The 14,380-nt window shown below is 43.1% G+C and overlaps 1 protein-coding gene across 2 annotated transcripts in view; it reads left to right on the forward strand.

The window, feature by feature from the left end:
* The window catches only part of RSU1 (Ras suppressor protein 1), a 193,780-nt gene that overhangs the window by 25,566 nt on the left and 153,834 nt on the right, over positions 1-14,380 (forward strand). For both annotated transcript variants that reach the window (XM_053572367.1, XM_053572366.1), the window contains exon 3: positions 1,960-2,010. In XM_053572367.1, the coding sequence (XP_053428342.1) occupies positions 1,960-2,010 (51 nt within the window). The remainder of the gene's footprint in view (positions 1-1,959; positions 2,011-14,380) is intronic.

Genomic DNA, 14,380 nt, shown 5'->3' on the forward strand with positions numbered 1-14,380 from the left:
ACTTCCAGGTGTCCCACGATGAGCATAGAGCCGTCCGGTCTCGTTTTAAGATACTATTTTATGCAGTTATGTGTAAGGGTATTGATTAAATAAGTACATAGGCTAAAGGCAAGGGAAACCGGAGTTCCCACTGTTAGAGGTGAGGATGACAAATATGGAAAGAGAGAAAACTAGAGTGAGCCCTGTGATGTATTGGAATTGGATATATTGGGGTGAACTTACGGTTTTTAGTAATATAAATAGATAGTGAAATCAATATTGATGTCACAAAAGAGAGTGTGTCTGTCTGTCTATGCGTCTGGGTGCTCCCTGTCTCTGTCCTTCGCGAGGCTAAGAGGACTGACCCTCCAACAGCAGTGAGACCATCTGGGACCCAGATTTGGGCTTGTAAATACCATTTTCCACAAAAAGGAACCAGAACTCTTGGGAGAAATGGCTCACTCAAGGGATATGGTAGGAAAAATATAAAATGAGCCTGAATATTGTGTGCCTGAAAGCCCAGAAGTGCTCAGAGAACCATGGGATGTGTCAAAAGGACCCACAGGCAGCTTGGATGGACTCCCACTGGCCAAGCCTGGGATAATTTGAGCATCAATGCCAATAATAAGGATATGTTATAACCCATCAGCTAAGGTAAGAAACCACAAAGCCACAGAATTATAAATAAATAATTGCCATCTCTCAATAGCAACCCACTTGGTGTTTTGGATTGGATAGTTCTGTCATGGGTTGGGTTGCCTTGTGCATTGTAGAAACTTAATAGCATTCTTCGCCTCTGTCTGTTAGGTGTGGTAGAGGGTAAGCAGGTGGTGAGAAAGTGGCTAAGGGCAGACAGCGGAACTGAATTGTAGCTAGAAACCAATTGAAGGCGGGACATCAGGTCAGCAGCTTAATCTCACTGGTTCAGGCTGGGAAAGCAAGTCTTTTGAACTTTCCTGTTGTATTTTGTATTTTGAACTTTCCTGTTAATTTTGTGAGGGTTTTAAAAATAACACGCAAAACTTGTGGTCCGTGGTGACGAATACTCATTTTCTTAAAAGCATCCTGGTCTCCAGCATTGAGACCCTTCCTGAGAACAGTTTTTGTTGTTTTATGTGCCTTTAAGGGAAAAAACCTGTACCACATTAATAGAATGTTCTTTTAGAAAGAATACTGGAAAAAAAAAATCTCAATCCATATCAACCGACCAATACGGTAAATTCTAGAACCCAAAGTGGGAGCTGCATCACTTTTCTCTCTTCTCTTTGTCTCTCCCTCACTTTTGTGCATATTCCCGTGTGTGTTTTCTTTACGGTAGGAAAGACCGTGCTTTAAGCAAACCTAACCTTGTTGAACAGATTAAACCTCCGTGATGACGTATGAAGCTGGGGAGTGAATCTGCATTTCAGACCAGTCTTTGAACTGTCACCCCCAATATGTTTCAAGAACACTGTCAAGGGTCTTTGCTCCGACTCTCCCATGGTGTGTCTGGGAAAGCACGCAAATGAAGTAATAGGCGCCGACCTTCTGTTCCATGATGTTTCTGTTGTGACGGGGTAGCTTGCTGATCTATCTATCTATCTATCTATTTTTAATTAGCACATAGGGAAGGCCTTTGCGTCTCTCTGCCCCTTTGGCTGGTTCTTCTGACTGGCACCTGTAGATGGAGATGGATGACCAAGATTATGCAAGCAGACCAGATCACCAAGCAAAGCTAACCGGCCCTTGTCACGCTTGATCCCATGACATTAATCTCATTAGCTCTAACTTGCTCTGCTAATTGCACTGTTAATCGCATGACTTTTCTTCATTTGGTTTAACATGTAACAGATAGTGCTCTGTAAATCTTGGCTTCTATTTGGATGAGCGCTAACACGTCAACCCATGAAAATAATTGAGCGGTTTTCACCCTGTTAGGAGTGTGGGTATAATCTGGGTACGTTGACTGACTGTGTGACTTTTTGTTTTCTTTCCTTTTAGTTTCTTTATCCCATATCACACAGCTGGTCCTCAGCCACAACAAGCTAACAAGTAAGTGACCTTTCTCGTTTGTTAAAGTTTCCGACTTTTGGGTGGTATTACAGTCCTGCTGATTCTGTTGTTGTTTCCTTTGAAGAAAATAATGACAAATGGTTATTTGGGGAAACCTAGTTTGTTTCAGTGACTTCACGATTCAATAGCACTTTGTCTTCCGTATTTTGTACTTTGCTATTACTTTGAAGGTTCTGTCGTACTGTGTTTGGTAAACTGAAGATGGAAAATGACATCGTTGCTCTGGAAATGGTTCTATTCAGGGATGTAAATACTGTGGTGACCTCAACTGCCAGATCATCGGTTAGCATTAAGTAAGGAGAACTTATTGAAAAAAAATTAGAATGAGCTTTTTGTGTTCATGTATATTTCCTCCTCAAAAGAGAAAGCTAACTATTGAATATGCCTTTATACTCTCTGCCTGATAGAGGGAAAACCACAAAATTCATATATGTTATATGCAACTTACAAATTATGTACATTATATACGAAATACATATGCAAATGTATTTTGCATCTGCATTTTTCAAATTTTTGAGTCCGGTTTCCTCTCTTCCCCCCCCCCCCAAAAGAAAACAATGATAATTCTCTTGGGCATCAATAGTGTCATGGTGTGGTTACCAAACAGTAGAATTAGTATCTGTTTTTGTAAGAATATCTCGTGTGAAAGCTGGGCCGTTTTATTCTTAGAGTTGTGGCTTTAAAGATTTTAATGACAGAGCCCCACTGTCTTTCTGATTCCTAATTGACTGTCTCAGTCCTTCGTGCTTGCCATATTTCCTGCAGACTTGAATGATTTTCTAATCATGTGGCAAGCATTTGTTAGGGGGCTGTCCGAGTCCGGGTGAAATTGAGCCGAATGTCATGTTGAGGGATTTGTGTCATGAATTTATGTATGTATGTGGAGCTTGAGGCAATGTCACAGAGCTGTTGATTATGGAGAATTAAGAGTGGCGGCAAAGGGCCCTCATGTACAAGAAGCAGGCGGATTAGTCCATTCTTAGCCAGAGCGCACATTGGTAAAGCAAAGGCTGAAGAGCACAGTTGTCACATTTAAGCAGGGCAACCACCAGTCGTGCGTGTGATCATTGTTGTAACAGGTAATATGTTGCCAGCTCCATTGTTTTTGTAGCAAATGGTCCTGCGGTCCATGGAGACCCTAATTCCAGTTCTGACAGGATTAGTGGTTTGTTTTGAAGGCTGAGCTGTACTGATCCCTAAATTCCCCAAGATTTTGTGAGCAGAAATTTCTGCTACTTTCCATCACCTAGTTCACAAAAGTATATCTTAATTGGTAGCTGACCGTGGTTAGGTGTGCGTCACTGTTACAGCAAGCCAGTTTCTATTTACACAGAAAGCAAAACAGCCTTCATTCCTATTCTATCAGTCATCGATCTGTTCTCCAAAAAAAAAAATCTTTCAAATAGTGTAGTTTATTTCTTTTCTACATGTTCACAAAGATAGAAATTCAGAGCTCGAGAGATCAATTTTGTTCTCCAGGCATATAATATTAGATTAATTTAGAGAGGCATACACGGGGCGTTAAATTCTGTTGTCCGTTGAAGAGGTTGACCATGAACGCATCCAAACTTCGTATTTTTTCTTTGCCTGTTTTTTTCCTCCCATTCCGTTTGAGACACTTCTGACCTAATCCAGGAAACTAATTAATCGTCTTGGTAAATTCTGTTTCAAGCCGCTGTGTGAATAGTGTCAGTGACATCCAATCTGTTTCACTAAGGTCAAATTAGCATCTTTTACTATTTTTCTGGCATTTAAATGAATGACTTTGCTATGGTTTTTCAAGTGTTTATAGTAAATAGGTCCATTTGATGGAAATATAAATATGCATTAAATGCCAGTGGCTGAGCACACCCCGCTGTCACTTTTTACCGTAATCAGTGTCTTTCACTTTCTGTTGTTTTTAATAGGGACTGGCTGACAACGTCACATTAAAACCATTGGGACTCAGACGATAAACCCCTCAGCACTGCTCTGCTCTTGCAAAAATATTTGTGTTTTTGTCTTACTATGCCAATTACACCACTCTCTGACATTTCCTCCTGTGTGCTCATGGGATGAATGACTTTTCCTCAAATTGGGATCTTGATTTGGGGACACTGTTTAACTCCACTTACCTGAGTTAATAGCAGGGCATCAGAACAGTGTGGTACTAGGTCGACCTCCCTTTTCTTGCTGGTGGGTTTGAACTTGACAGGTGCACTTGAGGCAGTACAGTGGGGGCCTGGGGGATGCTGAAAGTGGACTGTGTGATCCTGGAACTCTTCAAGATTTTGCGAGCAGAAATGCCTAAAGTTTTCTATACTGCCATTCAATGAAAAATATTGAAATATTGTTAATTGCTGTTAGAGCTTCATTGCGAGGAGAGTGAACCTATTTAAGTTTAAACCTGGGGGATCGGGGCAGTGTTGATGGGATTTGGGTGAAATCAACGGGGGAGTTAATCTGTCTGCAGCAACCTTCCTAGATACCTTGTATATTCATAATGTCTTTAAGGACATTGGAGGATGAGTAGCAAGGGAATCTTTTTCTTCTGCCTTTTTGCTGTGATTGGGCAAGTACGAACAGATGTTCTTTCGGGCCCAATGGGAAGAATTTCAGAGTGAAGAGCCTTTTGGAAACATCACTTTCCCTGCACACCTGCCTGGAATGCTGCACACACTTGACAGAAATTCTCTTTCTCTTCTCTCTCTCTCTCTACCTCCTTCCACCTAATCCAGCCCCACATGCCACGCCAGCTTTCCACCCAGTTGTTACTGCAAGACCGATCTCTCCCCGTACAGGCCCTGACTGAGTCCATGGCCTGCTCCTGCCGCCTCTCCCACCCTCTCCCCTGCACAGCCCCTCTCCATCCTCCCCGGGAGGCCCCCTGACTGCCCTGAAACCTCCCTCCCCGTACTGCTCTTGCAGGTGGACTTTCTGAGACCCACTCAGCACTGCCTCTGTCCCCTCTCCCTCTGCGTTTCTTCTGTCTGCACACAGATTTTAGGCTTCTGTGAAAGCAGCCCTGTTTCTTACTCTTCCTTCATGCCCATGGCTGAGCACAGAGTGGCTTCCCAGCAACTCCCGGTGTAAACTGATGAATTATTGCTCTCAGGAGGCACCTGGCTGACAGGGCAAGCCAGAGAGGAAACCGCTGTCCTCAGGGAGAACATTGGGACCACATGGTTTCTTTGGGATTAACCGGAGTGGGGACTCAGGGAGACGTGGCTGCCACGGGCTTTGTTCCGTTCCTTACTCACTGTGTGCTTGTCTCAAACACACTGGACTGTGAACACTCTAAAGATATGTGACCTTGTGTCTGAGAAATTGCCGTTCATTTCCTTGTTCCAGCCATGTCACCATTAAGGAATGATGTGCTGTGCCTGGGGCACTCCGGTACATTAGAGGAAGGAGCCACAGCTGGGGAGACTGGCGTCCTAACCACCCGGCGACCCTAGTGTGCTGTGCTGTGCCCTGAGTGTGCCTGCTTCCAGAAAGCCTTCCCTCCCCCTCCAGGTCAGGGTCTGTTCTCTTTCACTTGGAGTTAGTTTTATGTATTTAAAGCCCCAGATTATTGACTGATCTGCTCATCCGGTGAATTGCATTGTAAGTTGCTGGAGGTTGGGGACCTTGTCTGACACTTATTTTGAGTCCCGCTTCTACAGAAGTGCCCGAAGCATATTGCATGTGTAACAGGAACACAGTTATGCTGGTTGACTGGTGGGTTGTTCAGGCGATCCGAGGGGCTGAGAGAGTCGTCTGAGACGCCCTACCCGAGGGAATGCCTGCTGGAAGCGCCACTCCCGGAAGGGAAGGCAGCGCTTACTCCGTAGGCTTTGCCCTCCCCTCCCCGCCCCTTACTTCTGTGGTTACCCTCTCCTTTAAGCCAATCTGCTCCTTAATCTGATTCGCGAGTCTTAGGGTGCTTGGGAGGTGTTAGCTTCGTCAGTGTTTTTCTTAAAAAGGCATTTTTTTCGGAGACAGCCATTTTAAGGCTTGTCCACTAGAGGTCACTGTTGAGATACCTATTCTTCCCCCTCTGGTCTTGAGCGTAAAGATGAGAAACCAACTTTGTGTTGTCAGAGGGAATTTTTTGCAGGATTTTCAGCTGTGCACCACATGGGGCATGTCGCTATTGTTATTTACATAGTGCAGTCGCTACCCTGTTTAAGATAGGGCCTTATAGAAGGAGGTCTCTTACTTTTGTTTTCCTCTTGCAATTCAAATATTCAGGTTCACATATCAATTTTATAGTGTTTATTGTGGCTACTTTCTTGAATTAGAAACATTTTTTTCTTCCAATATATTTAACTTGGAAGACTTGGACTGCTTTCTGGAAAGTATTTTATATTTAGCATATGTGATAATTTTTTTTTACCTGTGGAAGATTTAAAATATTTATAGCCAAATTTTTTTTTTTTTATTGTTGGGGATTCATTGAGGTTACAATAAGCCAGGTTACACTGATTGCAATTGTTAGTTAAAGTCCCTCTTGCAATCATGTCTTGCCTATAGCCAAATTTTAATTCCGAGATGTCTGTAAAAATCAGGAAAATATGGATTTTGTGCATATTTGTACTGATTCTTTTACTAGTGAATACAATTGTGTAGGGAGGAATACTATACATTATAAAATGTAGTATCTTCTGCATCAATGATAAAACAGTCTCTGGGAACGACTTTTTTTTTTTTTTTTTGCAGTTTTTGACCAGGGCCAGGTTTGAACCCGCCACCTCCAGTATATGATGAAATCAATGGTGAAATCAGAATCTACTCCTTTTAGCCACAGGTGCCACCTTTTTTTTTTTTTTTTTTATATAGTATCTCACTCTGTTGTCTTGGGCTGGAGAGCCATGGCATCACTTTAGCTCATACCCACCTCAAACTCCTGGGCTCAATGACCCTCCTGCCTCAACCTTCCTAGTATCTGGGTCTACAGAAGCCTGCCACCAACTGCCACCACACTCAGCTAGTTTTTTTTTTAGTTTTAGTAGAAATGAGCTCTCACTCTTGCTCAGCCTGGTCTCAAATTCCTGGGCTCAAGCAATCTGGCCTCCTAAAGTGCTAGGACTATAGGCGTGAGCCACCGCACCTGACCTTGGGCATTACATTTTTAAATTGAAGCTTTTCTTGAACTTTTAAAATAATTGTGTTCCTACAGCAACACCCACCTACAAATATCACAAGTGCCTTAAATAGGATAATAGTATTTTTTATTTTTGTGAGCCTTACATGTTGGGAATAAAGTACTCACCATTCTGTATAAGAAACATCCAGGCTATCTTTTTCCCTGTACAGATATCGAGCAGTCAGCCGGCTGTGTAAGCCTTTTGTAAGTGTGGGTCTCTAAATGTAATTGCTCAGTTTTATACTTTGAACTCTTAACGGCCATGTAAAACCTTTTCCTGAGGTATGGGCAATTTTGCCTACAATTTCAGGTCTTAGCTGTGACCATATCTTCTCTGTTAATGCATTGGAAATACCTAGGCAGGTAGTAAACCTAGTTTTATGGCAAAAGGTGGACTTTTATATAAACTATTTCCTATTAGTTATAGCTTATATAGGAATTTGGAATTATAGCAAACAAGGCAATGCTGTTTTCTTTTGTGATTTCAGCACTTTTTCCCCTAAGAACATAGACGTTTATACCTTTTAATTTTCTACAGATATGTATATAAATAGGATATCTGCCTTAAGTCTTCTTATAGATGAATTAAGATGCATGTTTCACACGAAAATATTGCATCCTCAAAACATGTGGATGCAATTATAACGAAGAAAATTAAGCAGCTTTTAAAAAGTGTGATAAATCAAAACCCTTTTCTACAGCCATAATAGATTATTGGGAGGAATGAGAAAAATTAACTGTCCCAATACATAAGAATGACCTTGGCCATTCTTCCCAGCCCTTGCTGTTCTTAAGTCTCTACTTATCCCCTTGTTCATACATTATTTGTCATCCTTGCAGCAAAAGTTCTGGTGCATGGCTTGTATGAAATTAAACTGCAAGTGGGGGGGGGGGAGGGCGGGATATGCAAAATAAATTGTCTGTATGTCATGCATTTATCTTGTGACAGTATCAAAACAACTTGCTGTTTGCATTTTAACAGCATCCATGTGTATTTATAATACAGAGGCTTTGATCAATAGCTTATTTTTTTAATTAGTACACATTTATCAGTTTGCTTCTGTGCCATCACTGAAAGATTAGTGCTGAAAAAGTATATACATAGTATTTTTTAGTCCAACAGCTATTAATTTAACAATATCTATCTGATGGTACCAGTAGTTAGGTTAACATGAAAAAGTGTGGCAGTTGGGAGTATGTTAATTTGGGCTTTAGTAAGTGAGCATGTGAAATCATCCCAGGGAGTTTGTTGGTCCAGGGGCTCAGAACCAGCCCAGCTCAGCCCAGGGCTGGTGGGTAAAGTCTCAGGACCCTCCTCTGGGTGACTGTGGCCCCCCATTCTCTTTGTTGCCAGCTCTGCCAACCAAAATGTACCTGTTCTAGAATCCTTTTTCTTGGGGTCATTCTCTGTGCTAAGAGGAAGCGAGCTAGTGTGCAGGATAGTCATTCTTCCACAAAGTATTTTTAAGGGGATGAACTTAGTCATGAGAACTTCAGAATGGTGGTGGACTGTGGAGTGAACCAGGTGGCAGGTGTGAGTCTGTCACTTTCCAGGTCATCACTAGCATGTTAGGGAGCTGATCTCGAAAAGGGTTTCTTTTGCTGTTTACAGTAGAACACCTGTCAAATGGAATTGAATTAATAGTAAGATATTATATATAGATTTTTAGTTGACTATCCTAGATAGTGTGGGTGGGTGTCGTAAGTTCAGACAGTAAAGTTCATGAACTTATCCTAGAGAAAGTGCTACATGCTTCATTGCTGAAAATCGCCATGGTCACCTTTGAGGCCTCCCCCTGGGAAGCTGTGCGCCAATCCTAGTCCACCCATCAGAGCAATCGTAGAACTCCTTTTCTGGAATGGCACCAGAGCTGTTGTACGAGGTCTGACAATGAAGTTTGCAAACTCATCTCAAAGTGCCACATACTTCATTTCTGAGTATCACTATGGTCAGCAGATGGCCCAGGGGAGTTCTTCAAAGGTGACTGTAGTGATATTCAGCAACGAGGTATGTAGCACTTTTTCTAGAATGATTTCTCAAACTTAATTGTCCAACCTCATGTAGATGTGTACATGTGAGTGTGTGTGCGGGAGTGTACAGTGAGTATCCTAAGAATAGTACTTGGGTGCATTCTTTTAGAGCATTTCTTTTTAACTTTGTCAAAGTCACTGAGGTTTTTAAGGAGTAGACTGAAGGCTTTGACCGTGCATCCCAGAGATGCGGGTGGTAAGTACAGTGGCCTTGTGGCTCCTGGTGAGCTCGTCCAACATACCTCAGATTGAAACCCGGGAGCAGGGGAGAGATTGAAGCACGAGCATGTTTGTGCTGTGGATACACTGATACTTCTTTGAGGGGCTGTTTCTTGGAAACAGTTGTCTAAAACTTGTATAAACATTTGTATACAACTTTTGAAAGATCATTTGTCATGCAGCGAGGAGCTCATTCTTGACGGCTTTTTAAAAATGTTCATGAGCAACACCTTGTTTTCTTAAATTTACATTTTGCTAAGCAAGAATTTGCAGTTTTGTAGCCACACATATGCACCTGCACACACACACTTTAACTCCAGGACAAACCTTGCGACTGCCTTTCCTGTTTCTATTTCTGTGTCTCTTTGTCAGCCAGCCTAATAGCTCCTAACTGCTCTAATGCACTTGGCCTCCAGTTAGCAAACTCTTTGACTTCATTTTCTCCCTTTTCCAAGCTGAGAGCCTCTTTTTGTCTCATGTTTGGCTGTTCCTTTGGCGTTGTTACCCTTCCTCTATATTCTTGTTCTAGTCAACTCTTTATAGTTTTTTTTTTTTTTAATCTGAAGTTCCTGCCCCTCTCTTCGAGTTTTGCCACCCTTCATAAAGTTAAGGCGAACACTCATTTTCCTCTGTGAAGCCCTCCTTTCCCTCCAGCTGAGCCCACACTGTGGACAGTGAAGTGTCAGGCACTCCACCGTCAGTTAGAACATAAAGGACAGCAAACACCCCACGTGCAGAGAAACTGTAGGGTGACATGAGAGAGAAAAAAGCATACAGGTATTGAACTCCTCCCTACCCTGTATCAGTTGGAGGAAACGGGGGTGAAGTGGCTAAGTGAGGAGGCAAGCAGGTGGTGGGGCTTTCTGTGTCCCTGCCCGGTGCCCACACTCGCCACGTCCGATGCTGCCTCTGCTAGTAACTTCAGTGTGAGCTGGCAAAGCCCAGTCAGGTAGCCATCTAGGAGGAGGTGTATCTGTGGCTCGGAATCCTTACGTGTTTCAGAAGAGCAGGGGGAGTTCCCAAGATCAAAGGCATAGTCGTCATAGTTAGATGCTGTCTAAGCTCCCGCATGGATTGGCTGGACTTTCCTAACCCTCTGCTTGCAGTAACTCTGTTACTCGGCATCTAACAAATAGGTAGGAAGAGAAGCCACTCAGCCTCGTGCTGGAGTGATTCTTAACTGGGAAAGAAGACAGGACTTGGCAAGGCACGCTCTGTGTGTGAGAGAGAGAGAGAGGCTTTGACTTTTACTGTTTACTGTCTGCCTCTCAGTGTTAAATCATCGGGAGTGGAGTGTAGATACATATTCCTACATTGTATGTTACATGTAGTAAATAAATAAAGGCACACACTCACTCACACACACATGAGCTTACTTTCTCCATTGATCCAAGTTTCTTCTGTGTTCTTCTTTTCCTTCTTACTTTTTCCAGTGTTTCTGGAATTTCCTGGGCATTTTTCCTGTGGGAGCCTCTGTCCTTTTCTTAGCCTTCTCTGGAAATCACTTTCTCTCCAGGCCTCCAAATGCCATATCTTTGCCACTCAGTACTGTTTCTCTCACCCGGATCCCAAACTAAATCTCTATTCCTGCATCGCTCGGCCAGCGGGGTGGTGCATCCAAACCACAGTGTCGTTTAGAAGGGGTATTCCTGCGAGAATTCCCAGTTTGTGGGCTCCGCTGAAGAGGGTGAGGACTATTCCTTGGTGCTCTCTGCGATGTTAGTATGAGATTCAGGCAGTAACTAGTTTTCGTGTCCTCAGAGGAGCAGTCCACGCTTCTTTAGGAGGTTTAGTTGCGCACGTACTTTTCTAGCTCAGGGACATAAACTTCTGCGTGTTTGGCTTGATAATATAAAATCTACCTTATTACCTGCTTGTTCTGTTTTTCCTCTAATTTGGGTGTAAATTGATTATTCTCTTTGCTGCTGGAAGAATAGAGCTACTGTTCTGCAGTGCATTAAGTCGGGGATATTTTTGGTTACTAAAATTACTCAAGCTGCAGAATCCTCAGGAGGCCATGGTGGGGTACAATCAGTCTGTACTTTGGGGCCTGCGTGCTCAGTAAATGCTTGTTGACTAACCCAAAGTAGCATCTCCATTGCGATTTACAAAGCTGATGATATTTGGCTTTCCTTGGGGTGGCTTCTTCGTTTGCTCTTTTATTTTGACGTTGAGGAACATGTAGAGCCTTTCAAATGAGAATTTTCTTCACTGTTTGATAAACGGTATGTTTTTAAATAACCTCTCACTACTGTAATTCCTATTTTAATAACTGTCACGGGAGAAATTCCATAACATCTGGGAAGCTGGTTATCACGAGTGTACTTTTGAAATTTCAAACTTTTACAGTAATTTATAATTAGTTCAAAATCTACCTTGTGTTTTTGGCCAGAAAACAAAGGGTCATGAATCACTATAACTGCAAATGACCTTTTTTGCATATGAAATTCTGAAGAGTATAATTATTCGTATGCAAGAGTGAAAAGGTTGTTCTTTAGGTATAATGATTCAAATGGCTTTGGGGGCTGTGATTCCCAATTTACTGAAAGAATTGGCATGTGTGTAATTAGTTTGGGCATCCCCTCTGTGGTGTGAATAAACTTACGTTTTCCTGCCATTGTAGCTGTGAATTTAAAAGACTGTTTTTACTTCAATCAGAAATGGCCCAGGTCGCATTTCATATAATTACTGCAAATTTCGCTTCTTCCTACTTGCTTGATTCTGGCTAAGTGGGGGTTGGGGCCTTGGTGTCTGGTATATTCATCAACTATTGGAGCAAAAAAATGTATTCTTTCACCATTTTTTTCGCTTAAATATTTCCTCAGCATTTACATAAATAATCTCATTGTTATATTTTCTCAGGTTTTCAGGGATTTTTCTTGCAACTTTGTTGTAGTTGTGTAATACACTAAGTTATCTAAAAAACAAGCTCATATTAATATCCTCTACCATTTCTATCCCTCTCTACTTAAACAAGAAAACACCAAATAATGGAAATGCATAGCATTGTAAAACTATGAACAGACACTTTCATTTGTTATGGCAACAGACAAAACTCTGCCGTGTATAATATAAATATATCAGGTTTTTAGAAGCGCTGCTGTTTGATTTATTTTGCCGTGACTCACCCCGTGTAGTGTCCTTGGGGAATTATTTGGCCTGCAGGTCAGTGACACTTTGTGGTCACTGGACACAGTTGTGTTGCACCTGCAGCAGCAGGAGGGCGTGTGCACCTGTGCCGTCTGCTATCCAGGTCCTGGCTGTGCAAGTGCCAGCTCTGAGTCTCCCTCTTCCTGTCCTTCCTGTAATTCACAATCCATCACTGTCTTCACATCAACAAGGCAAAGGCTGAATCATGAAGTTGCTTTTTTCAAAGAGGCTGGGTCTTCTGCCTTTCATCCTAGTTCTGGGAATCACTAGCGCTAAGCCAGCCTTTGGTGCTTCTGCAAAAAAAGTTGGGCAGAATGTAGCCCTAAGTACCCAGAAGTTTGGCGGAGGTGGTGGGCAGAGGTCACCTCCGGATTTCATGGCCATGCTTGTGACGGAAAACTGCCTGTGTTCAGAGCAGCTTCTGGCTTCCTGGCAGCCGTGGGTGTTCATTAACGTGGTGCCTGGTCCATCAAAAAGGACCTGGCTGTGGGAGTTAACCATATGGTTCTAAAGACCAGTGTGTGACCCCCGACTCTCCCGTGGGCTGTACCCAGGCAGAATGCCCGTCCTTCTGTTCTGTATGGTGCCTGCTGTTCCAGAGCCTGGCCCTCCTCACAATTTTGTTTCTTTGCCTCAGGGACCACAAGATGCTTTGGCTCAAAAAGCCTACAGATCAGCTGTACCCAAGCTGGTCTGTCCGTGCCATCACTGCCGCCCAGTGCCCTGCAGCTAGGCCTTGGTGGTCAGAAGCCCAGCAGCGAAACAAGGGGGCAGCTTTCCATGTGACCACCCTTGGTCATGATGGATGTGCTACCAAGTGACTTAATTTGATGGACTAGGGAATTCAGGGCTTCCTTTCCCTCAAATGATGTCCATCTGGCTGAATACCAATTTCACCTTAAAACCCACATGGGGATGCAGAACTCGACTAGAAAGGGTTTGATCGCAGGACCTAGGGTGAGCATATTGGCCACCTAAAGTGTCTCATTTGTTTTGCTTTTCATGGCTCTCCAGGTTCAATAAGGAGTCTTGATATTTGAATAAGACCGATGACTATACCCTCGTCAGCATTATTATATAGGGTGAGAGACGTAGGTATTGGATTGGTGATCTGGATGTCAGCAAGGAATTAAAAGTTTTCTGAACCAAAGTAGGTTCCCAGAACCATTAGCAGCACCAGCATCCCCAGGGAAGTTGTTAGAAACGCAGACTCTCCAGCACCACCCTCCCCTCCCCTCAACCTAGTGAATCAGAAACCCTGGAATACCCCAGGCCAGCGTGTTAACAAGTCCTCTGGTAATTCCGATGTACTCCATTGTGAGACCCACCGCCCTGGCTCAGAGCTGACCAGTAGAACTTTCTCAACGATGGAAACTGTCCATGTCCCTGCTGCCAGTATGGGAGCCAGTTGCCATCATGCTCTTAAAATTGGCTTGTGTGTGCCTAAACAGTGGGCTTGTTGATTTTATTTAATTTGACTAATTTGGGCTTAAATTCAAGCAGCTACATACAGCTAGTGGCTGCCCATCAGATATCCCGGCCCCAGAGCATACCCTGCTGTTTACTATCAGTGGCTAAACTCCTGTAATTCCTTAAGTTAGGGGTTGTGGAATTATTAATTTCATGGCATAGAACAGAGTCCTTCAAGGGTGAAACTCTGAGAGCTCTAACAGTAGTTGATGTTAAGTCTTCTTTTGGAGGGGCAGCGCATTGCTAGGGGCCAGCAGGTTGAAGGAAGCCTGTTCTTCATTCTTGGGGGAATGTGCTTCAAATCTGCCGAGCCTGGTGAATTCCGCCTAGTGTATGTGTAACTGATGATGGTGGACACGTCTTCTTAGAAAG

Source organism: Nycticebus coucang, chromosome 20 (assembly GCF_027406575.1).
Source record: "Nycticebus coucang isolate mNycCou1 chromosome 20, mNycCou1.pri, whole genome shotgun sequence".
NCBI lineage: Eukaryota > Metazoa > Chordata > Mammalia > Primates > Lorisidae > Nycticebus > Nycticebus coucang.